Below are 24,010 nucleotides of genomic sequence, written 5' to 3'. Positions count from 1 at the left end.
TACAGCAAGTCACCAAGTGCAGGCAATTATTGAGAAGGGCAGACATCACTACCAGAAAGGCCTGGTACCTCCTCTGTCCAGCAACTGGAAACCACTGAGGGAATTTAACACATTAAAAGGAGAAGGCCCCATCCAAACCATAATTAATAGCAAGCTTCAGCCAGGGAGAAATAAATAAATAGATAAATCAGAGCCCTGACAGGGCAGCAAAGAAAAATGGAGAGGTGTTTTCCTGCCAAATCTCATTCCTGCTTCAAATGAAACGTCTTGTGTTTGGAGAGTGAGATGGTAGCAATGAGCTCATGGTTTGCAGCCCAAATCATTCTGCTCTCCTCGCTTTGTGTATGTCATGCTGGTCAGTCGGGCTCAGGAGATTATGAGAAGCCTTGGGAGCTCTCAAGCAGCCGAGGTGTCTCAGCAATCTGCTTTTTCTGTCCAGTTTTGACCATGCTACAAATATCCTTAATTATCAAGAGAGAAGAGCTGGCAGGACAAAGGAAAACAAAACAAACAAGGAAACGCCAGATTTCCAGCAAAGAGTCAGGAATCTTTTTTTCATTTCAGCAAAGGCGCTGAAACACCCGCTGAAGGGCAGATTTAACAAACACTACCAAGTTTTACACAGCACAGGAGGGAAATAAATAGAAATAAATAAATTGGTACAAATTTTAGGGGTTTCAGCAGCATAAGCAATGCTTTTATTTTTGCACTTTTGGTTCAAGGCCAGCACAGTCACTTCCAAACTGGCTGAAAAAACAGAATTCCTCTCTTTAACCTATGAGGCAGGTCCCCCACACTGGATTTGAAAGGTTTAGGGGATGTTTAAACTGCTGTTGATTCATTCTGCTTTACCAGACTTAGAAGACAGCATTCTTCTCACCTTATTTTAGGTGTCTACAGCACAGACACCATGAACTAGTCACCCTGGGCTCCCTTGGTAGTCAAGGGCATGAAGCAAGGACTTTGAAATCTCCCCATGTATGTGACTCACCTGTACTGTTGTCTTGAGTCACACCTCCCTGCATTCGTCTCTCGTAGCTTGGTTGCTAGGACTCTGATAATATTGATAAAAAGAATAAAATTTACCTGGAAGAGGTGGGGAGGGAAAAACAACAAAGAAAGAATAACTGTTAAAAAAGATCCAGACGATGACAGTGTTGTTTAGTCAATGCTTTCCCCAAGATGAGTCAAGGGGCTGTGGCAATGACCTGATCATGCTGTGTATGAAGCTCCTCCTGGGAGAGCTTGTCCTGTGGAGGGGAGCTCCCCAGCAAAGACCCAGTGTTTGGTGGGATCTAGTCAGCGGTGTTCCACCTGAATGCTTGAGAGAGAAGGGAATGGCTTTCTCTGACAAGGTGTGGGCATTTCACATGGAAACACCTACACCTGAGCTAGCTAGCCTGGCAGACACCTGATAACTGGATATGATATCAATATATAAGGCAGTGCTTACCAGGCATTTTGAGGTATGGACTACAGACAACTCAGTATTTTTCACATTATCTTTTTTTAAAACTCCATACAGTGATACAGGTCATTTTCATGGCCTCATAAATCTCTCAAACTTAGTTCAGGGTCTAGGGAGCAGACTGAAATTAGGTTATACTTGTCTCTTGCAGCCCACCTGAGATTAAGATCTTCTCAGGCTAAGAGAAGCATTAGTAGGATGCCTTTCCATATTTCCATGTGCAAAAGCAAAGAAGAGCAAGCAAACTGCACTGTGATGAAGACAGAGAGCAGACCTAACTAGAGATGACAGATCAAGAATGCAGAAGGGCAATACAACTGTAAAACTTCACTTTTATATCTACCGCTAACTCTCCCTCTGGAGGAGTGTTTATTATGGACCAGATAAGGAGAATAAGGAAGCAATATCTACTTCCTACGCAGGGAGCCACATCTATGAACCCAACTTGTGGCCAGCTGCTCAGCCAAGCTAAGCTAGTCCCACAGGAATATGCTCACGGCGACCCATGCAGCAAAAGGTAACGACAACATCTCGTGGCTACGCTGCCACTTAACAGAGATGAAAAATGGGGAGATGCTTGAGGGATTCGGAGACTGGTTTCACTGGGGCTGGGATTACACCTGCTGCTGCCCCATACAAACCCGTTCTTGGGACTATGGCAAAGCCATATGGCAGAACCATTGAGTAACTGTCTGCACTGGGCAGATCCATGTTGCTGGGCTAATGCTGATGCCTATGGGTTTCTCTGAAGGCTTGCAGCACTCATTTGAATCCTCAGATGCTAGTATAGCAGCATTTCAAGGAAACAAATTACCATGCCACACACAGGCTTATAGTTTTACTCCAGAAGGGACCATTGTGAACCTCTAGTTTGATCTCCTGCAAAATGCAGTCCATAAGACCTCCTTGTATTCATTTTTGTTTGAGCTATAGCAGATCTGGGTTTCAGTGTTTCCATGACGGAGATCCTACCACAACCATTGGTAAGTCGTTCCAACAGTTAATTATCCTCACTGTTAAAACAAGTAGTTCCCTGAGCCGCTGAATGAACACGGCCTGGTTTGCTATGGCTTTGTCTTCTGTGGTTGGATTCCTTCTCCTTTAACGAGGTGCAAGTTCATTTTGAACAGCTCTCTGTGTTAAAAAGGGGGTAAGGTCGTACCTCACCCTTTCACTTGAAGAGGCATTAGTGGAATATCTCTCCCATATCTATTTGACTGTTTTCATGAGGTTTGTGGGAATTTAACATCCATGCAACCCCATTCCCTTAGTTACATTTGGTTGGAATTTACTGACTGGCACAAAAGTTATAAGGGAGGGATGGATAGACCGACAGGCAGAGAAGCACACAGCCTGGGGGCATATAATTCATTTTCATTGGAAACCAATCTGAAAGGAAAAAAAAAAAAAAGCAGGCTTTGTTTCTCATATGAGTTTTTCTAGCTTCAAATGCTCAAAAGTGGGGTCTTGTTCTGCATTTGTCGGCTAAATTGAAGATGTCCAAGCTTATCACAGTCAGGAGGAAAACTCCTCTGACTTCCTGAAACATGTGCTAAGTTTTAAAAGAAATCCAGACTACTGAATAACATCAAAGCTAGCAGCAGAACGGAGGGATTTTTGAGCCCCTCTGTCTCCAAATTCTCTGCAAGTACATCCAGAAAATTCATAACTTAGTCCAGCAACTTATGACCAGCCAGTGTGGGAATTGAAAAGGCAGCCAAGTGAACAATATGAACCCACAGAAATTAAACAGAAACAACCCACAGAATATTTTTGCATGATAAATAGCTGCATTTGCAAATAACCAGGGTACAAGCACAGCAGAGCTTCATGGAGAAACATTATTTTTACAAGGATGAGCCTCAATTGAGCTCTTTCTCCTCTGCTAATTGGGCTTTAAATTAAATGCAATGGGGTTGCTGGCATTCATCTGGTTGAACTATCTGAACTTTCTTCTCCATCCTACTATTTCATTTCCAATGACCACGATGTGGGCTTGGTGATTCGTTTATTCCAAGGTGCAGAACTAATTGCTAGAGCCAGGTGGAGAATTTCCACCAAAAGGAAATTCTGATGAAGAACCTCTCCCCCTCTCCCCACCAAGTCCAAAGCAGCTCACCTAATTGCACATATAAGCATATTCACCTCAGAAACTTTCCTGCTGTTAATATGCATATGGTCTGATTTTCTTCTCACCCACACTGATCATCTTCCAAGGCCTCCTGATTTGTGAGTCAGAAGGAAGTATATAGAACTTGATGCAAAACTCTCTGAAGACTATAGAAAGATGGTTACTGACTCCACTCAGCTATTCATGGACGAATGTAAAGGGGGACTAGGACATGTGGGAGTGGACAAGTTATTTTGCAAGCACTCATCTAACCATCAGAAGATGGAGTAATGGAGAACCACAGGGAAAGACAGAGGGAGGAAAGAGGGTAATTCATGAAAACTGTAAAGCAGGTTCTCTAGTGAATTAGGACCCTGCTCAAACAAACACATAACTACCCACTGAATTCCCGTTGTGCAGGTAATCACGTCTTATAATGAATGGCCTCTTCAGCTTATGAGATCTCAGTCCTGTGTCTGGATAATGTCACTTATATCCTTTCTGTCCCCTCTGGCTCCTGGGTAGGGGCTGAAGTAATCCTCCACCAGTGATTAACATCATGTCCGTTCATAGCTGGGTTCATTAACTTTCATCCCCTGCTTTGAGGTATCCCAAGCTTTTATCAGTTCAGAAAGATGACTCTGAAACAATCTGATGACACTGAAGCATGCCTGGGGAGAAAGTTTGGCCCAGCTACAGAACCCAAATTCCAGTTCTTCCCACTGGAAATGCCTGCTGAGAACGTGTTATGACGCCTGAGGGTTTCCAGTATCACATGGGTTGGAAATAGTGGCTTGTATGTTTGTTTCAGTAATGATTTTAGGGTCTTATCCCTGTGTTATTTTTCTCTCCTAAGCAAAACATGAAGTTGCTCATAAACCCCTCTGCCGTATGCAGCTATCAAACTTACAAGCAGGTCAAATATAAGGCCCTTAAACTGGATATACAGAGACTCCCCACTGGTAAGGCAGGAGCTCTATTAACAGGGTGATTAGAGTAGGGCAGCCTGGCTCAACTCTTCCCACTGAGCCTGCATTGATGAAAGGCACTGCCTCCCACCCCCTGCAATCAGCCAGTACTCACCACGATAGCTGCCAGGATGGGCACCTGAATAATCCATTTTAAATTGCCAGCACTCAAGTCCCAACACCTGAGAAGAGATTGACATCCCGTCAGGAAATCACTGGTTACAAAGAGCAACAGATTCAAGTGTCTTGTTGGAGAAATCCACCCTGGAAGGACGGGTTCCTCCACAGCCTGGTGCAGTGGAAAGACCTAGATCTAACCCTGCCTTCAGTCAGCATGGCTTCGAAATAGCCCTTCTCCTGCTGTTATACTATTCAAAACTGAAACCACTACTAAACACATTTAAAATTATTCTCTCCAGATGGTGGAACAGCTCTTTCCACAGTCATCAAGACTTGTCCCTTCTGGGCAGGAACCCACCCTTTTCCACTTCTTCTTCACCTCCTTACCAGAAAAAACTACATGAAGAGTTATCCAGCTTTCATGAAAACAAGAGAGGCTGAAATGGCCTAGTATTACCCCTTAGAATAAACCCACACAACTTTGCATGGTTGTCTGAAGACAGGTCCTGTCTGAAGACATGGTGGTGGGGACAATACTGTGGTTCTACATTCCATTCCTGTGCTTTCTTCAGCCCTGCTCTTGCAGTGAGACCCAGCCATGCCCCACAAAAGTCTTTATCTCCTTTTCATCTTCAGCCCTTATCGAAGCGAGGACTGGAATGGCAAACTGTTGGTGGCGTGGATGTTGGGCTATGGTCCTCCATCTGCCAAGAAGGGGCTGAACGTTATTTCCTCCGAGGCATTTCCAGCAGCCATTGAATAAGGTCACTCAGTGTTAATTACTCTGTTTGAATTCTCTCCAACCACGGAGAGTGGAGTGCCACAGGCTTTTCTTTATCTGAGCCAGACAGCCCCCACATGGCAGCTGCAGTTTTCATTTCACGGGCCAAATGCTGCCCAGGCAGCTATTCAAGGAAAGCGAGAGGCAGGGGCAGAGAAACCACCGGTGCTGACTGAAAGGCTCTACAAGGATGAGCCTGTGCCAATGCAGATGCGTCACACTTCAGTAGCTGTGCCACTCCGTCCTTCCAAGCCTAGAGCTGAAATCCTGTTTGGAAAGCAGTGTCCTTCCAGGCAAAGCCATTTAAAAAGTTGCCTGGGGACCCCCACGCTTTTGCTGGCAGATCGTGGGCAGATGAAAACCATTGTGTGGTCAAGACTGTGCATTATGGGGGGAAAATGTGATTGTTTGGGGGTTTGAAGATTGGATGCTATGGATCCTTCATTCAGCATACTGTAAGAATATGAGGCCATAAGGGTGCATGTGTAGGACCAAAGAAGCAGCTGATCCATATCTTGTTTCTGACAGTAGCCAGAAGCTGATATTTAAGGTGGAACAGGTAAGCAGGCAGTACTATTTTTCTAGAATATTCTTCCACAATTTGCTGTTCAGGATGGCTTCCTGAGCCAAAGCATTACTGAGTACTTCTAGAGGAATTTATCTTCCATGAATTTGTACAAATGCTTTTTAAACCTAAGGACATGCTGGCATCCACATCTCCGGCAGGGAGGAGCTACAGCTTCAACACCTCATCAACACCGAACTGCCTTCTTTGTGCTGAACCTGCTATCTCCCAACTTCATTTCCATTAATTCAGGATTTTAAAGATCCCTGTCCTGTCCCTGCCTACCTGTGAAGCAGCCCCCTTTAGCCCCAGGCATAACAGCTGCAGGTGTTCACATTTATCAAACTCTGTAAAATCAAAGGAAATCTAGGAAGGTTGCACCCACTTTATCCTTCCCTGCCACATACACTCCCAAAAGTTTGCTAACTTCATAGTAGAAATCACTTCTGGCTTTGCCTGGTTCCTTTTTTCCTTTCGATTCACCCACAGTCACCATTGCCAAAAGCCCCACAACAGCATTGCATGTAAAAGGGAGAAAAGAAAATCCAATGCGACTCACTCTGTGTCGGCTAGAGTGGCTCTCACGCTGGCCCACGCTGTAACAAATACAGCAGGGAGTCCTGCAAAAAAAACATAGGTCAAACAGGGTGAGTAGGGGGACTAGAGGGCTCCGTTCCCATAAGCCCACGTGGAGGGGGCCAAAGGAAGGTGGAAGAAGCAGTTTTAAAATATTCAAGCATAACTGAGACTAGGAAAGCCTGATCTTGGTCTCATGTCTCTTCTGTAGTCCAAATGGTAAACCAAACAGTGGCAGGGGGAATTTTCTGGAAGACAAATGTTGTGGTCTGGACGTGTCCACCCTACTGAACTCTCCTGGCTTTCAAAACGGAGCAGCTTGCTTTCCCAAGTTGCCAGCCGGGAGTTGTCCAGGCTTAAGCTACCTCCTGATTCATGTTTGGGAGACACCCAGCTGGTCTGGGCTTGAGATGGGTCATGGTCTTGACAGGATAAATCATCAGGTCCTATGTCTTTCCTCTAGCACTACATTATAGATACATACCCTGTAGTGCTTGAACCCAGGTGACTTGATACCTGCTCTAGCCAACTCATTCAATTTGAAGCAGAGAAGGGTTTCATGGAGCACACCCTTCCCAAGATATTTGTTCTCTTCCCCTGACATCAAGGAAAGGCGGATCTGGAGTCAGGCTCAGACCATTTCTCCCAGCACAGGGCTGGATGGATTAGAAGCTCTGTTAAGTGTGAGAGACTTGCTGCATGAAGCAGATAAATGCTGGAATTTAGGGTAATGCTTGCAAAATACTCTAGCCAAGGGTTCATTCCCAAATGAACCATCCTTATTTCAGCACAGTTACACTGGGCATCATCTTTTCCCTGTGAAAAGTAAAAGAATCACCAATATCCAAATGCAATCTTCTATTTATTTTTTTAGGGTCCAGTTCTGCTTTATTTATACAACTGAGTCCCCTACTGGCTTCCCTTAAAAGGCTGGATCAAATCCACAGTAGCTTCTACAAATTCAGGAAGAATAGTCCCTTTCAGGTGAAAAAAAATTAAAAAATAAATAAAGGCGACATTTATCACTGATGACTGTAAATATGCTGTTCACAGTCTAAGCTCATTGGGGCTCGGCATGCATAAGCACACGCTTAACTTTCAGCATGCACTTAAGTCTCATTAGGGTGCTTAAAGTCTTTCCTGACCACGGACGCTTTCCTGAGCTGGGGTGTGGAGCAGGGACGCCTGTCTCATACACACATGGACAACGGGGCTGTTATCTTGGTTGGAACCTTTAAATGCCATGGTAATATAAGAAAGCATAAATAATTAAACACAGAGCCTCACTCAGGACCAGAGCAGCAGCACTGCCTACAAAGATACATTTATAAGGAATGCACCCTGCTTTACAGTCCCCTGCGATGGCTGGCATTGGAAAGAAAATACTTAACCTATTGCACTGGGAACCCGTGAGTGTGTTGAAGCTGAGGGCTTGGGGAAGGTGGTGATTTATTGTGACAAGCACCATTTATTTCCTCCTCACTGTTAATCACCTATCTATGAAAAATACATGCATGCTCCGGACTACTGGCTGAGCTATCAAAGGCTTAAATGCACGTAACTTTGCTGATATCGTTGGTGATGTTCCAGTTTATATCAACTGACAAACTGGCCATGTTAAGAGGTTGACATGCCTGCTGCCTGCCTGCGAGACGGTGGATATTCACCCACTATTGTGAAGCTCTAAGTTTGAAAGACAGATTGTTTCAGAGATGTGGATGTTTGACACGTACTTGTTCCTCCCTACCCTGTCTTGCACTTCAGAAGAGACACTGTTCCCATTCATACTAATCCTGTGCTGTGTTCAAGGTTCCTAGCAACAATAAAATATACAGGAGAAAATAATTATACCTAAAAAATCCCTATGTGTGGATTTATTGTGCCCTGCGCACTGCTGCCTCACTCCGTTCAGGCAAGCTTAGGAAAAGGATCCTTGACATATTCTGCAAAACACACAAAGTAAATTCCTGGCACCAGTTTTATTGCTACATTTGTCTTTCTGTATCTCTTACATCGTTCTTTTTTTGCAGTGTGAACAGTTGTAAATGTTCTTAAATGTACAAAAAGTGATATGAATCCTCTCCCTCCCTTTCCTTTGCCTCATTTTTAGATTCTCTCTATGTCAATGTAACATGGAGTGCTGGGGCCGTCAGGTAATCTCTAGAGCTCAGTCTTTTTCCTCCACTCTGGTAAGCTAGTCTTTCGATGTGAAGAGTCAGAAGGCTTAGCTTTGTCTCCAGCACCTCTTTTACTTTCAGAGGGTGATGACTGACTTTTTGGTGTCTCTGCTTTGAAAGTCCTGGTCTGTGATGCCCCAAGATTGACAATCCTCCTGCTGAGCACTCACAGCGCCCATTGATGGGAGAACCATTGACCCCCAAATCAGGACTGAGGTCCTCAAAGTTAGACATCCAAAGATATCCACAAACAGCAAGACACCCAAGAGGATGCAGCTCTGTAAGCAGGAAAGTCATACGTGATTAAATGCATCTGGCCATCCCACCAGAGAAAAGAAAGTGAGTCTCCAAGAAGCCTGTGATCTCCTGGGTGGCCGTGAGCACAGACAGATGCAGGCGTGGATGGATGCATGCATGTCCTCCCCCTTGCACGTATGTACCCCACGTGCCCGACTGATGTGATGCAGGACGAACCCTACCAGGCGGCGATGCCGTGAGCGACTTCTACAGAATCCACATTGTATGCGCTGTGCATTTCCAGTCAATACACACAGTGTGTACAATGCAGGTGCTATAAAGTCAGGTATCTCCCCATCAGCTGGAAAATGTGCATACCGTAAGCTGGGCAAAATCTGGTGGCCACCCCAACACCCTGCTCTCCTCTGTTGCTTTTCTTGTGTACGTGTCTCCTGGCAGTTGGAAAAATGGCTTTCATGCATGTGTCAAAGCTGTGAGTAAGAGAGGCGGTTGCAAAGCGACTGCTAGAAGAAAGCTTATGAATAAAGACCTTATGTAGGTCTGGAGAAATCTGGTCTCACTTCCCTGCTATTGGAAAACCTCTCTGAGGAACAATGCATGTGTTTTTTCAGTCCCTCTGTGTCACAGTTTCCTAATATTAAATGGGGCTAATAATACCCTCTTATGCCTCTTGTCCTGTTAGGTACGAATACTTTCAGGCAAGGATGACTTCTGCCTAGATAAACATGCGGGGCTGACCATCATGGGTTTTTGGACCTGAGCACCTCTAACAGTAACACATCGATCTGTTTGTCTTTTCCAGGTCTCCCTGCAATCCTCATTTGCACCGTAGCTGAAAGCCAGTGCAGTCCAGCCAGCGGGGGGGAATTAACACGGTGTGAACGAAAAATGCCAGTGGAATCAGCTTGGGTTTTCTAGCTATTGGTCATGCTTCTTAGACTTCCTTCATAAAACAGCTGCAGGGAACTTGAAGTCTGCTGGGGAATTTATTGTTGCCCAGAATACCATTATTTATTTATTTTTGTTGGGTACTGGCAAGGAACAAGTTCCTTTCTGTCATCAGTGTCTCCCTTGCAAGAAAGACGCCGTGGACTTTCACGGAGCTGTGCTCCCTTGTGCCAGTGAGGATGTGGATTGAAAAGACTTGACAGAAATCTTTGGGTCTGACATCAAAGAGTAACTATATGCTCTGGTTTCTTCAGTAGTCTGGAAATAAGATGTTGTAGGGTGATTTTTGCTCCCCGCCCCCACCTTGGAAATTTCCAGGCAGGATAAATGCACTGCTGTTCATTGTTACACAGGCAAAGAAATATCCCAGCTTTTGGGGCAAACTTGTCTTTTCTGTACCTACGTGGAATGCCGTAATTATTTATCACTGATTCCCTGTCATTCATTGCTGTGGTATGGGCAGGATCCAGTGCCCACTGCAGGGAACTGGAGTTTTTCCACTGACTCCAGTGGGTCTTGGATTGGGTTGCCCTTTCCAGTGCCCAAAAGCTATCAAAACAATACGTCTGTGCGGGTGTGTGTGTGTACATTATCATGCTAATCAAAACAAAGCAAAAACAAATGCAACTGGAGGGATCCTATGTTCTCATTCCAGAGGAATTTAAATTGAGCAGCCTCAAACTTTTGGAAGCACATAGATGATTGGTGTTGTGACAGGTGTGACTTCAGCTTTGTGGTTGCTCTGATAAAATGATTATACTCTGGCAGTGGTTGGAAGAATTAATGAGAGGAACCCATGCCTGTTAGACTGTTTTCCTTTGGCTGCATTACGAGCAGCGTCAAGTTGGTTTTTCTTGTTAAACATATGGCATTATTTTTCAACTGCTTCCCTCTCTAACAGAGTTTGCTCTGGGGAATTGCTTCTTTAAGACTGCTCTGTACAGTTTAGTGCCATTTTCTGCGAAGCGAATTTTACATAGCTTGAAGGTTTGGAAGAGGATTTTTTTTTTTTAATCTGTTCTTTGTTAATTTGTTTTAAAAAAGAGGTGACATCTGAAGTCCTCTCTGTCTCACAGCAGCTGATGTAAGAAATGCCCTGTCCCCAAAATATCTCTATTTCTTTACTTTCTCCCAAACCTACCAGCTGGCTGGGACTAGACTTTGCCGGAGAGATGGGTGCCCACTTTGGGACTCATATTTACACCTCCTGCCTTTATCATATAGCAGCACCAGCAGTTTCTGACCTATGCACCAGCTGAACATGAGGTTAGCAAGGAGCTTGTGGTCCCCTTCGCTCCCACATCACACTTTGGAAGGAGGAAAACTGGAGAGAGTCCTGTGGGCTGGACTGCCCTGGGTTACTGAATCCCTTGCTTGCTCTCATAAAGCAAAAACCTGCAGTCCTCCATAAACTCGGTTCTGCACTATCTGGCTTGCTCAGAGCTCCACTGTTAGCGACACCGGTTTTGTTCCGGAAGAAATCATGTTCTGGAATAGGGATGGTGCGGTGCACACGTTAATCTTGTCCTAAAATGCAATCAGGATGTGGCCAGGTGCATTTTGGACCTGGAAGCTGGGAAGTGCTCCTGGGCCATACGGTTTAGAGGTAACCATAGACACCTCTGAACAGGCTTTTCCTGCTGTAAGCTCCTTTGTAGACCTACACCCCATTATTCTTAGTTATGTCCTGGAGGATCATCTAATATGTTTCCTGTTCTCCCTTACAGTCCACACACTTCAGGCAACTGTGGGCAGTTGTTTTATTGTCCTCAGCCTACCAGCACCTCATAACTCCTTGCAAGCCAAAGCTAATGCCAGAAGTGAACGGAAAACACATTCTCGTCTAAAACGTGTGTGCCCACAATGCCTTCCACTAATGAGCACCCTCCCTGCACTGACATCCCGCCCCTTTCTCCTTACTCTGAGAAAAAACGCCCAAGTTAAAAGAAAAGGAAAAAAAGGTCTTCCCCCCAAAACTGCAGGTTTCTACTGGTGCTCCAACGCTCATGAGACGTCAGGAGCTTTTTAAAGCTTAAGTCTGAGGTAGGAAATCAGAGCTTAGGTCTGCCGTGGGAAGCAGATGCTCACAGCCTCACGCAACTTTCCATCCCTCCAGCCCAACGCGTGTTTCTCAGCAGGAGGCACTTGGCAGAGGTGGAGATAACTCAGAGGGTGCACTAAAATCAGCTGTCGCATGCACACATCTGCTGCCCGGGAAGGATGGCAAGATGTGCTGTCTCTCCAAGCCTGGGCGGATCCTTTCAGAGATCCTGGAAGTGCCACAATGTAAATACCACAATTTAGAAATTATAAAGCCTTCACAAGAGAGCTAACTTGTCCTTGCAAAGTCACTGTGTCTCTGATGCTCACCCTGCCTCTGTCCCCTCTCCCGTATTTATGTATATGCACTATCTGCTTCAAAGACTACCTCCAACAGGCTTCTTACAGATCAGACGTAAGGAGCAGCCATGACTTACCCCAGCCAAATAATGTGAATCCCCAAAGATACTTCTTCTCTGAGAAAAATGCCATGAAGATGAGGCTGTGGAGATAGAGCCCTTCCACCAGAATCCAGTAGTAATTGGTTGCCAGGAAGTAGAGGAAGAAGGTAACCGCTACTTTACAGCCCACCTGCAATGACCACAGAAAGACAGGGCTATGTGAGGAACATGGTGTGAAATTCTTGTTCTGCATAAAGCCATAATTTACCAAGATGGGCCGGAAAACAAGATGGAGAAAGGAAAAAAAAAAAATCAGAAAATTCTATTGCAGAGCTTTTACAAGGGGCAAAAATCAGTGCAAGAACAGAAGAGATGAACAATTGAGAAGGAAGTTTCCCCTCATCCTGACACCTTGTCTCCAATAGCAGGTGAGTTGGGAGGAGTAGGAGGACAGGGCACATGTGGAGAGATGCTGACCTGATCCTACTCTCTCCCAAGCCCGGTGATGAGGGGCTCACACCCCTTCTAGGGCAGCTGTGTTTCATCTTGTCCCTGTGTCTCTTGTCCATGTTAGAGGACAAAGGGCTGTGGCCAAGTCACCTCATTCTGGGTGACCTGGTGCAAGTCACATCACTTGGAAGTATGACTCCCTCCTCGGCTCGTGGAGAGATGCGGGCACTGTGCTGAGGGTGAGTCATGCCATCCTGTCATGGATGTCCAAGACAGGGTCCTCCAGGGCTGCCTGTCTTTCCTCAACGAGCGTGAAGACACCCTAAATGGCTGCTGTAGGCTTTGGTGACTGGTCCTCCAAGAGCAAACAGAAGCTGGAGGATTTCACCCACAATGTCAAGGTGTTTTCTGGACAGACCTGAGCTGAGAGGTGGAAGGCCTGGTAGAGTCTTCCAGGACACACTGATCTCAAATGGGCTCCTAAGCTGACCTCTCACACCACGCTGACCTGCAAGCCTTTGCTTTCTTGAGAGGAAAACCCTGACTGCGACTGAATGCTCCCCTGCTCTTCAGGCAGAGTGGGGCAAAGCCACCCTTCTTCCAACATTTCTCAGCCCTAGTAGAGAAAGGCTGCAAAGTAATGATGATGGGGTTAATTGGTACAAAGGCACACATGAAGCCATCTCTTGTCAATGTGGAAATGCTAGGACTCTGGGTAGTTTGATTTCGCAAGAAGCCTAGGATTACCAAACACATCTCGGGGCAGCAGTACATCTCCATACTTCTCCTTCCTTTGAAAGGAATACAAGCAACTTGCAGAAAATGTCAATAATATGCACCTTGTAAATAAAAAGAGAATTTTTTATTTTGGCACAGCTCTTATGCTAATCCTTTGCCAATCAAAATGAATATGCACATGTTATATACATATATATGTATATATATAAAATATGGACACATTTACACCCAGTTTCTTCTACAGACAAAGTGAGTTAAAATAGAAGGAAGATGAATTAAAAAATCCCCATTCAGATTTAATAATAATTTTTATATTTTAAAAAAATCATCATCTACCCACACACAGGGAGCAACAGGCAATAACTGCAAAGGTCCCACTTCACTTGGAAACAAAAGAAATACATTAATTGTTGCCTTCATCACTTGTTTGCCTTTCAATTTGGAAGAATGGGAAATGCCATTAAATTGCTAATATTCAAAGAATGCAATGTATTATCCCAATTATTCCTTATAACGAGTCCAGCCCAAGGAGAAACAGAAAACAATGCAGTAAAACATTTTGTGTTCTTTCCAAAAAGGGAGTGTTTTGACGTGTGCTGAGTGCTCCAGCCAAAGACTCACCAAATTAATGAAATGGATCTATGAAATGGGAAGGAAACATGATAACAAATTTCCGTTTGGGGGGACTTGGATGCACAGTGGGACACTTCATATATGATGATTTTATGCAGAGGTGTTGGTGGCCAGGTCCCTGGTAGTAGCACAAGCTGTGAAAGACTTGAGAACCCGAATGAATACACAGGCAGAAAGTTTGTTACCACATTGCGAGAGCCGCTCCACTAGAATGTTTGAGCTAGCTCAGATTTTTTGTGTAACCCTTGATCTTAGATACTAAAATCTACCTCCTCTGTCTCTGCAGCATCTGACAATTCATGGATGGTGAGCTGTCATACCTAGGATGCACCATGGGAAATCTGTGATGAGACCAATGACAAGGAAAGCAGACATCTTCAGCAGGCGGGGACGACTTTGAAACCCAAGGGTGGGCTTCATCCCCCGCCAGCACATGGACGATGCAGATATTGCCATCTGAGCTTTCTATACAGTGAAAAGAAACATGTACTTTTGGAGACAAGTTCAACTGACCTCACTTCAATTTTTTATTTTAGGATGTGGCTCGTCATACCCTTGACTCGACTGGCTGTGTTGACCATACTGACTCAGCTGACCATAGATTGAACCTGAGGTGATTACATTGAATGAAGGTATCTCCTTTGTAGACATCTGCTTTTTGCAGATGAACCCTACCCTTTCTTATGGTAGTGCATAATCCCTCCATTATCCCTTCTATAATGTCTTTTTTTCAGAGATGGGAGTGATAAATCAGGACAGGAGCAACCAGCTATGGTTTGCTGCAAAATTACAGTGAGGTGAGATGTCTACTGCTGACCTTCTTCCTTACAAGCTACCTCTGCTCTGGCTCTGGAGTCAGGGCTGAGAGCCTCCCAAGACACGTTGAACCATGGCTTTGCTGTATCTGGGCTGTCAGTTTGATGCCACAGATGTTACAGCACAGTGATGCCTCCATGTGTCATACAGAGAGGAGCTCCAAGTGGAAAATCAGCCAATTGCACATTGTGGTGGAAGAAGAACACGCTGTGAAATGCAAGCACTGACGTGCCTCGTGCTGGGATAGCCAGGGGAGTTTCCAGAGCCATACGCTTTAGGGGGCATCAGGGGAACGTTGAAAATAATAGTTGTAGATGGGAACCAAGGCATCAGTCTTGACTTTACCTTTGACTGCCATGGGGAACAGGTCTTCCTTAGCTCTGGGGCTGGGCAGTCCCACTGGGACAGTGATTGAGAGCTAGTGGGAAGGGACGGGGAGATGCTGTGGAGGGTGACCCTCAGTAGGGTGGAAAATCCCCTCGAAAGAGGCGAGGTGTTGAACAGAGAGGACAAAGGCACAAAGCCTGGAGAACCAGCTGCTCCGGCGATACTCACAAACTGCGATTTATCTGCTGGAGGTGCTTCAGTAATGGATTTCAAGTCTTCCTCTGAGATCCGTTCCATCTCCTCCAAAGCCGACCCGGAGTACAAGACTGCGTCCTTCACGAAGATGCTCACGGCTCTCAGCATGAAGGAGACAAACAGGTGCATGTGGATGTAATTTCTAGTGCAGTGCAAACGTCTGGAGGAGGAGACAGAGAAGGATTGGAGTAGTTTAGCCCATCTGCTAGACAGACTCAGGGTCACCTGTGCTTCTGAAGAGCCCCAGCTCCTCTCATCAGCACCTTGCCACCATAGGGAAGCAGTACTAGTGCTGCTGCCCTGCGCTTATGGTTCACCCATGGGGTTGGTAAATGAATTCATACCTACTCCAGGGGTTTGGTTGCAGCACACTGCTGCTGACTTTGCATTAGGACGACGGTGTGCCTGTACTCGTATAAACTCCTTTATTTCTGACTGGGAAATCTTGCAAAGAAGCAGGGATGCATTTTGCCTGTATCGGGCATGGGTAGTGAGCATGCATGCATGCAGTGGGCAGTGAGTTTACATCTGGAGGATGGTGTGTGCAGTACACATGCAGCTGGAGGAGGGTATACGATGTGCAGTCCATGCTCAGTGTTTGCAAATCTGGACTGCAGTGTGCATGCAGTGTGTGTGCAGCGTGCATGCATCTGGAGGCAGGCATTGGTGCATTTGTTGTGATGCACCTGTGCAGTGTCTGCACATCTGGTGAACATCAGGATGAACGCAGCGGGTGCGCAGCCAATGCGTAGGGTGTGTGCAGTGAGTGTGCATCCAGCGTGCAGTGTACCTTCAGAGAATGCACATCTGCTGTGCAGTGCGTGTGCAGTGAGCCAACAGCTGTGCAGTGTGTGTGCATCCCTGCGTGCAGTGTGTGCACGAGGAGCACGTCCCTGGTTTTCAGTGCACGTGCAAGGAGTGTGCATCAGACATGCGGTCATTTTCCAAGATGTCCAGACAGAAGGCAGGATACATGCACGGTGCTCACTGATGCTAAAGTGTGTATCCTGTGTGTGTCCCTTTCACTGTTAAATCCATCCCTCCAACAAATCTACCCTTCTCAGAGTCAAACCCTGCATTTAAAGACTTTACTTTTCTCTACACTTTGTGCAGTGGAAATGGACTACAAAGGCTGCAGAACTTGTGGCCACTAAAAACCTTGCAGAGGTTCTTGTAAACTGCTAATCTTTGTGCCCACTCCAAATTTAGTACCAACTATAGTAGTAACTATAGTGTGCTGGGCTGTTTTCTCTGTTTGCTGTTAGAGACACTATCCTTTGCTTGGTGATGTTGAACAGTTTCTGGGCTCCACCCCAGCAATGGCAGCAATGACCCCGCAAATGCTGATTGTAAAGCGCTTTAAGATCCTTTTGGGGGAAAAGCTGGATGGTAAGAAGTGAATGGGTTAGACCCATCTCTATCAGGTGTGTTTTAGAAACAGTGATCATGCCTTTGGGGAGAAGAAGGAACTAACTAACTGACATGTTGGGGTCCCCTTCTGTCCTCTATAGCTCTGTTGCCTGGCTAGCCATGCATGAATTTATGAATGGATTTATACCCTCTCAAATCCCCAGCTCCAATAACAGAAATAAAAAATAAAAGCTGTGTTTTTTCCTCCTTTGGAGGAGATTGTGACAGTAATAACAGTTGTTTCCTGTGCTAGTATAATAAAAATTACGTCAAGTGGAACTGCTGAGGTAGCAATGAAGATGGGCTTTGTTCCTTGCATTTGAAAGGTAGTCAGTGAATCTCTGGATCATGTGCTATCTGGAATAAAATCTGGTTTGGCCTCTGCTGCTGCTTTGATCCTTGGGACAAAGATGCTTTAGCCCAGTCGCCCATGTAGTCTGGGCTGTAAGTGAAGTGCTCTGACTACATGAATAAAGAGAGAGCATGTCTCCTGAAACTAGGAGTACTCTTGCATACATGGACATTAAATATTTTAACAACCTTGCCGGTGTCCAGTGGGAAATGAAACAGGAGGGAAAGGGTTGGGAGGACAGGAGGGTGGTGGCAGGGGTGGGTTCTGGGACTACCTCATGTGAAGTGTCTCCAGGAGGGGTCTGCAGTCCCCTTTGGCTTGTGTGTGTCACAGATTCGGGCGCTGGGACGCTCTGCTGTCCAAGCAAATCCCCCTGACCTCCTTTTGCTCACTGCAGAGAGGTCTGAGCACTTTTAGAGCCAAAGGCCACGCATTTTATTCCCAGTGGTATGTGTCTGGGGCTTAGCTTGAGCTTGCACGGTGGGAGCTGCTGAGTCCATCTGCAGACACCACGCGGCTGTTTGCTGCGTGGAGAATTTCCCTCCACAGCTGTTGTCTGGGTCCTGCTGTCTGCTAGGAGAAGATACTGCCAGCCACCAAAGGGAAGCAAACCTGGGGCTCAGGAGATCGGGGCTCAGCACCCTGCTCTATCTGCAGCTTACCAGGTATGGTTTCCCAAAGGACAAACTTCTCGCTGGGAGTGACAGCTTTCATCCCTCCCATCCCATGGTCTCTGTTTCAGCAAGAAAATGCAACAGCCAGGTCTGAGGAATGGATGGCATGGGTTCAAAATGGTATTTAGGGGTCTACATCCCTTGGCAGGAGTGGTGGAAAGGGAGGTCAGACAATCACAGATAGGAGGGTGAGCGATCATTTTTGGATCCCTAGGTACAGCAGCAGCATGGGGAGATTGGAGGAGTCAGTCTGGCACTTCTACATGGCTGGGGTTCCCTTCAACTGGTCTATCCATGAATATTTGGGTTTAGAGTGGATTTTCCCTTATGAAACCTTAGCTATCTAAAAATTAGCCATCTAAATCTAAGCCAGTCATCTGAAGGGGTAATAGGGGCAGAAAACCCTAGATAGTCTTCCAAGGGGGACAAACCTCTTCCTGGAGACACCTCTCTTCCCGTTTGCTACAAAGAGGGTCGAGAAAACTCCATTGCAGGCAAGTGGAAGAAGTTCAGACAACCCACCCACCATCCCCCAAGAAGTTTGGCCTAAGTGACACTAACACAGCCCAAAGCACAGATGCAACCTCTTGTGGCTTGCTGAAGAAGCACATGCCACCCCAGTTTTATCCTTTAGGAAAGCCCGAGGCTTTTCCAGTCTAGTGACAACTTGCTTAGGTAGAAACAGAGCCGCCTACCTGAAGTATCCCAGGATAAGGACAGCAACTGTGAGGGATCCCAGAGAGATGGAGTATCCAACAGTATAAATCAAATAGAGGCGATCAAAGACCTCCTGCAGTACAAATGATGGAAAAAATAGCGTCACATTAGAACGCGTCCTACTGCATCGTAACACAACCATGGTAGCAGCACAGAGATTCAGGCTATCATACCTGCCGGGGGTGTACAGCTCTGGGGCTGGGAGACTTTGGCAATCACACTTGTTGTCGCCTTTTTGACATAAGAGCAACTTGGAAAGCGGTATTCATCTTTCCTAATGACTGGGGGCAGCTGGGATTTTTGCAAGGGACTAGGGCTGGAGTTGGGTTAATCCCATGCCTGGGAGGTTTGCAGCATTTTCATCCCAAAGGAACCCAAAGCGCTTTACAAACTCTCAGCTAAATCCAGAGATCACTTGGCAACTTTTGCTTGAACAAAATGCCCACTGACCTGGGATTTTTGCTGGAACTGTAAAATGTAGCCATAAGGCTATGCCGTACCATTGCTGAATGACTGATGTCCAGGCTGGTGGAGTGTCAACCCACCACAGAAAACATGGGGAGGATATACTTTGGCTGGGAGATATGAGAAGAAGTCACCTGCATATATTTTTCTTTTTTTAAAACCAAAAGCAGCCTATGACTGTCGTTATCCAATCCAGACACAACTTTAGCTTGCCAGAGTCCCATTGGAAAAGGTCCTGTGACAGGAGAGGTCATAGTAATTAATTCTGTAGGAGTTTTTAATTCTCTTGGCCCTCTATATTTTAGCTTTGGGCTTAGAAACCCTGAGATTTCCATTAAATATTGAGATGTTTTACTTCATCCTGTGCTGGGACATGCAGCTTAACTCAGGGATTACTGAATATCTGCCTGAAAAGGGTTAAAACGCCTGCCACCATCCTAACTTGTACTGCCTTTCATCGTCTGAAATTAGAAATAAACCCCAAAGAAACCAACCAATTCAGCATCTTTCTCCTCGCTCCCTCCTCCCCTGCCTCCCGTCTTTCCCTCACCCCACCCGCTGGGTTGCAATAACATTAGTAACGCTGGGCTCTGAATGACAGCTCTGATTTTGATTTGAGGCTAGAAATGCTGTCCTGGAATGCGAAACCTCAGCCCTATTACATCAGAATCCCCAGATATGTGAATGTTTCTTTGCGGTTTCCATTGGCAGAGTCGTGCGCTTGCCAATATTAATCTAGCGTGTGTGTATGTGCGTATTTTTATATGTGTATATATATATATCTCTCTATCTGTGGAGGCAGCAGGCACTAAAAAGCCAATGTGAGCAGATTTGAGAGCTTTGGGGTGGGGGGGGGAAAGATTCTTCCCTTCAAAGCCTGGTGCACTTTTCCCACTGCCAAGCTGGAATCCTCTTTGAACTGGAAAACATTTGCCTCCATGGTGAAAATTAAAAAAAAATAAAAATCCTACTGCAAGTTTAGGATTCTTGGTCAATCGGCAGTTGTGAGGCATTACTCTGCCCAGCTGAACAAAAGCATCCCTGATCCCCATTCAGAAATTTAACCGGAAAGATCCACGTTCCTATCGGACAACGACAGCGTTGTAGCAGCAATGGGCTTGGGAAGGGCCTGCTGATTGGCTGGCAGGACGTTTTCGGAGGCTGTGGTTAATTCCTCTGATTAACCACAGGGCCTCTTTTTGAAAGGATGTTGAGTCAGAACTGCCAAGGCATACACATGCATGCATGCATGCATGCACGCTGGTGTGCTTTCTTGCAGACATAGGTGCCGCAAATCTTACCCAGTGTCACAATGGGGAGCCTTCAGGGAAGGTGATTTTTTGGATGGGGTGCTTAGGTCCTTGGTGAAAGCCTCAGGAGCAAAAGGTTGAGGTTCTCCAAAAGGCTGCGCAGGGCAGCCCTTGGGAGGGCAGCTCCTGCTTGCTAGTTCCCAGGAGTGTTTGTCCTCAGGAATGGTGAGACCTGGATTTACCCAGGAGGAAAAAAAAAAAAAAACTCTAAAGGCAATTCCAGGTCTCACTCATCTCCTAGCACGAGGGAGGTCCCAGCTCAGTGGAAACCGCAATGCTGAATCAGGAAAGGTCCTCCAGGTAACAAAATATTGAGTCATTTGCCAGCTGAAACAACGACCTCCATGGTCTGAGAACCCTCTTTTTTGGAGCTGGGATGGATGGGAGTTTAAATAATTAACAGAAGACCACAAAGGTCATGCTTGGCCGAGCCATGGACACAACCTGGACCTCCATAGTCTCAAGACAGTGCACTACTTACTAGAACATCCTCCTACAGCAGGAACTCTACCTAATGTCTCTTATGAGTCCACCTTGAAGACAGACTGACCATCACTGGTCATCCACTGACCTATTGGAAGAGGCAACCCACCCTGCAAAAATCTGGCCTTGCCATATCATGGGACCCTGGTTTAAAAGGTGTGATACTTTAACCAGTGTCCTTTAATTTGACTCCTGCAGTAATCCTTCACTGTTTCAACTGTTGACATGTGCACTGAAAAAAAGAAAAGTTGAAAAAAAGCTAAAGTAAAACCAGAAGGACAAAACCTCCATATCTATGATTCCAGGGGCTGGGATTATCAGCAAAATATTGTAAAACTCACAATACAGTATCAAGATTAGGAAACATCCGTTTCAAAACTGGCATCCTTGAATGTTGCCCTCTGCCCACTCCATCCCATGCCCTGCTGGGATAAGATAATGATGGGGAAGGTGTGGGGTGTATCTGACCCACCCTTTTTTCCCATCTTTTACAGCTTTCCTGTGGCTCTTGCCATCTCCCTAAGGAGTACCCAACTTGTCCCCTTCCCCTGCCAACAGGGCCTGCAGAAGAACGCTCTGGAGGCCTTGCCTTCACACGGCTGAGCCAGTCGTGGTTGCTCCTGGAGGGTGCTGGGCAGGATGAGGCCCCCTGCTGTGGCTGAGCTGGTTTTGGGGTTGGTGAAATGACTTCCCATCAAGTCATGCACCACGCATCCTCTCTAGGTCATGGTCTGTGGTGGTCTCAGGCACTGCACAGCCTCAGGGCACTTCCTTTCCCTCATCCTCTCTGGACACACATTGCAAAGCTCCACCAAACCACAGCCATCTATCTTGTATAGCCACGTGAAACGATCCGTCCGCAGCGAGCTAGCCCACCTGACCCTGCCTTCCCGACCTCACTTCAGCCGTAACTCAGAGACTGACAATAGAGGGAACCGCAAAAAACGTAATTACTATTTCAGACGTCTTGCGTGTTGAACCCGTAACAAGATCTCCCTTTCCGCCTCCCTCTTGGTTTGGTGGGAGACTTCCTCTCTGCTCCCATTTGCATCTCAGCTTTCCACCAGCCTGACCTCAGGGTAGAAACTTCACAGCAGCCTGGTGGCTTTGGGAGAACGTGAAACCAAAACAGAGCCGGAGATGGCTTCTGCATGAACTCAGTGCGTGGAAAAAACAAAATAAACAAAACCTAGCCACCATGGGCATCCACGGGCTGGATGTGCCCCCCTCCCACAAAGGTCCCTGCATTCCCCACTCCCTGCAGTTTGGGCATCTTCCAGGTGTGCTCCTCAGAGCAGCTGGCTGTTACTTTTTCATACTGTGCTCAGGGCTTAACCTGACTCCTAATTTGTGTACTTCCACCAATGGGGAGATAATGTGCATTGATCTGAATCCAGAGGAAAACTGCTTTCCTCTGCAGGACAGCTGAGAGCTACATCAGAGCACCAGGCGTGGGGTTTATGAGGCCCCATCCATTGCAAAACCACGGCTGTGCTTTTATTCGTGCCTTGCAGCCAGCTGTAGGACAGTCTGTGTGAAGAGTATTTCTGCTCCCTCAAATTCTAGCATGGGTACATGGAGTTTGTACATAGTGGATGTGGTCCTCTAATTTATATGTCTATAGCTCTATCAGAGCTGGCCACCTGAGGTCTCAGCAGCAGTAAGAAAGGAGTGCTGTAAGCTGCAATTTATCTATTTTAATCACAGGATGGTGCCCTCAGCTATCAGCTGCATCAACTGGGTTGTCACAAGAGGAGTCCAGGGTGACTAGCTCAAATAGAGGTGTTTACATTTATATAGCAAGTCCCATTCATTTGACTCTCAGGTAAGAGGCCTTGTGACCCTTAGGACTCAATTCAGTTGTCCTTCCATGTGTCTAATGTCATTTTAGACACCCAAGTGTCCTGTCCGGCTTCAAGGTGCTTTTACAGAAGGGAACGAGTTTCCTGTAGGTCCCATGTTGTAGCTGCAGTTCCCCTGTAGTTGTCTCATATACCCTAGGACATCTCATCTAACTCTGGGCATAAACATAACCTGTGTTTCAGCATCTGGATGAAACCTTCAGGGCTCTGGTGTTCATGTATTCTGTTTCCTTCCAGTGTCACAGGAAGGGACGTGTGTGACTGAGACATGTATTTTCCTGATGACTGGTGGCAAACTCCATCCTGAGTGAATACCATTGCGCTGTGCCCTGTGTCCAACTTTCTCCTTTCCTCCTTTTTCTCTCCCCCTTTGTGAGGCAATAGCAAGGCTTTGCAATATTCAGGCTGTGAAGCTGAAATGGATCCAGTGGTCTTTTGAAGGCTTGGCAGGCTATGCTGAAGGGTGGGATTAGCAGTATACGAGGATGGAAGCATATGTAAGGGCTTTCCAGATCAAGTATCTGCAAAGTTTCTCAAAGCTGCTGATTCAGATGTTGCTAATGACATGTTTGAAATTAGCAGGGGAAGCGTTTTACTGCTTTGAATGATAAGCAATGCCAGAAAGCCTCTGTCACTAGCTCTAGTCATTGCCTTTCTTGCCTTTTTTTACAATAAAAGATGTGACTAAAAAAAAAAAAAGCTTAATGGCAGCGAGAAGGGATATTTGCAAAAGGCACAAAACAGTTGCTGATTTCCAAAGCCTAAGGGAAAACATTGAGTGTTGAACATGACTTTTTGCTACAGAATTCTGTTCCCCTCATCTATAGAGGTGCCGGGCACTTCACATCCTCGCAACCTGGATAGCGACTGGGGTCAGCTCTCAGACTAAGGTACCCCAATTCAGATGTGTAAATGTGCATCTCCGTGTGTGTTGAGTGTCTATGTTCACATGATAGTCAACAAGGAGAGATCTTCAGATTCAGTTGCCTACACATAAGCACTAAGTGCTGTGTGAGATGTTCGAAAGTACCCATGTGGACCCCAGGAACTGTTCCAGAAGAGCATGGGTCTTGATATTTGCCAGCCTTGTGCTAATACCGTAGGTA

At 46.1% G+C, this 24,010-nt stretch overlaps 1 protein-coding gene across 2 annotated transcripts in view; it reads right to left on the bottom strand.

Annotated features, from left to right (window-relative positions):
* The window catches only part of PTH1R (parathyroid hormone 1 receptor), a 127,418-nt gene that overhangs the window by 14,041 nt on the left and 89,367 nt on the right, over window positions 1–24,010 (bottom strand). For both annotated transcript variants that reach the window (XM_041122489.1, XM_030008838.2), the window contains 6 exons: window positions 18,763–18,857; window positions 15,605–15,791; window positions 12,449–12,602; window positions 6,572–6,632; window positions 4,662–4,728; window positions 992–1,086 (listed from right to left, as the gene is read on the bottom strand). In XM_041122489.1, coding sequence (XP_040978423.1) covers window positions 992–1,086; window positions 4,662–4,728; window positions 6,572–6,632; window positions 12,449–12,602; window positions 15,605–15,791; window positions 18,763–18,857 — 659 coding nt within the window. The remainder of the gene's footprint in view (window positions 1–991; window positions 1,087–4,661; window positions 4,729–6,571; window positions 6,633–12,448; window positions 12,603–15,604; window positions 15,792–18,762; window positions 18,858–24,010) is intronic.

The sequence above is a fragment of the Aquila chrysaetos genome, chromosome 3, assembly GCF_900496995.4.
Source record: "Aquila chrysaetos chrysaetos chromosome 3, bAquChr1.4, whole genome shotgun sequence".
NCBI lineage: Eukaryota > Metazoa > Chordata > Aves > Accipitriformes > Accipitridae > Aquila > Aquila chrysaetos.
Note: the sequence above shows the minus strand (reverse complement) of the source record. Positions and strands in the feature narration are given on the sequence as shown.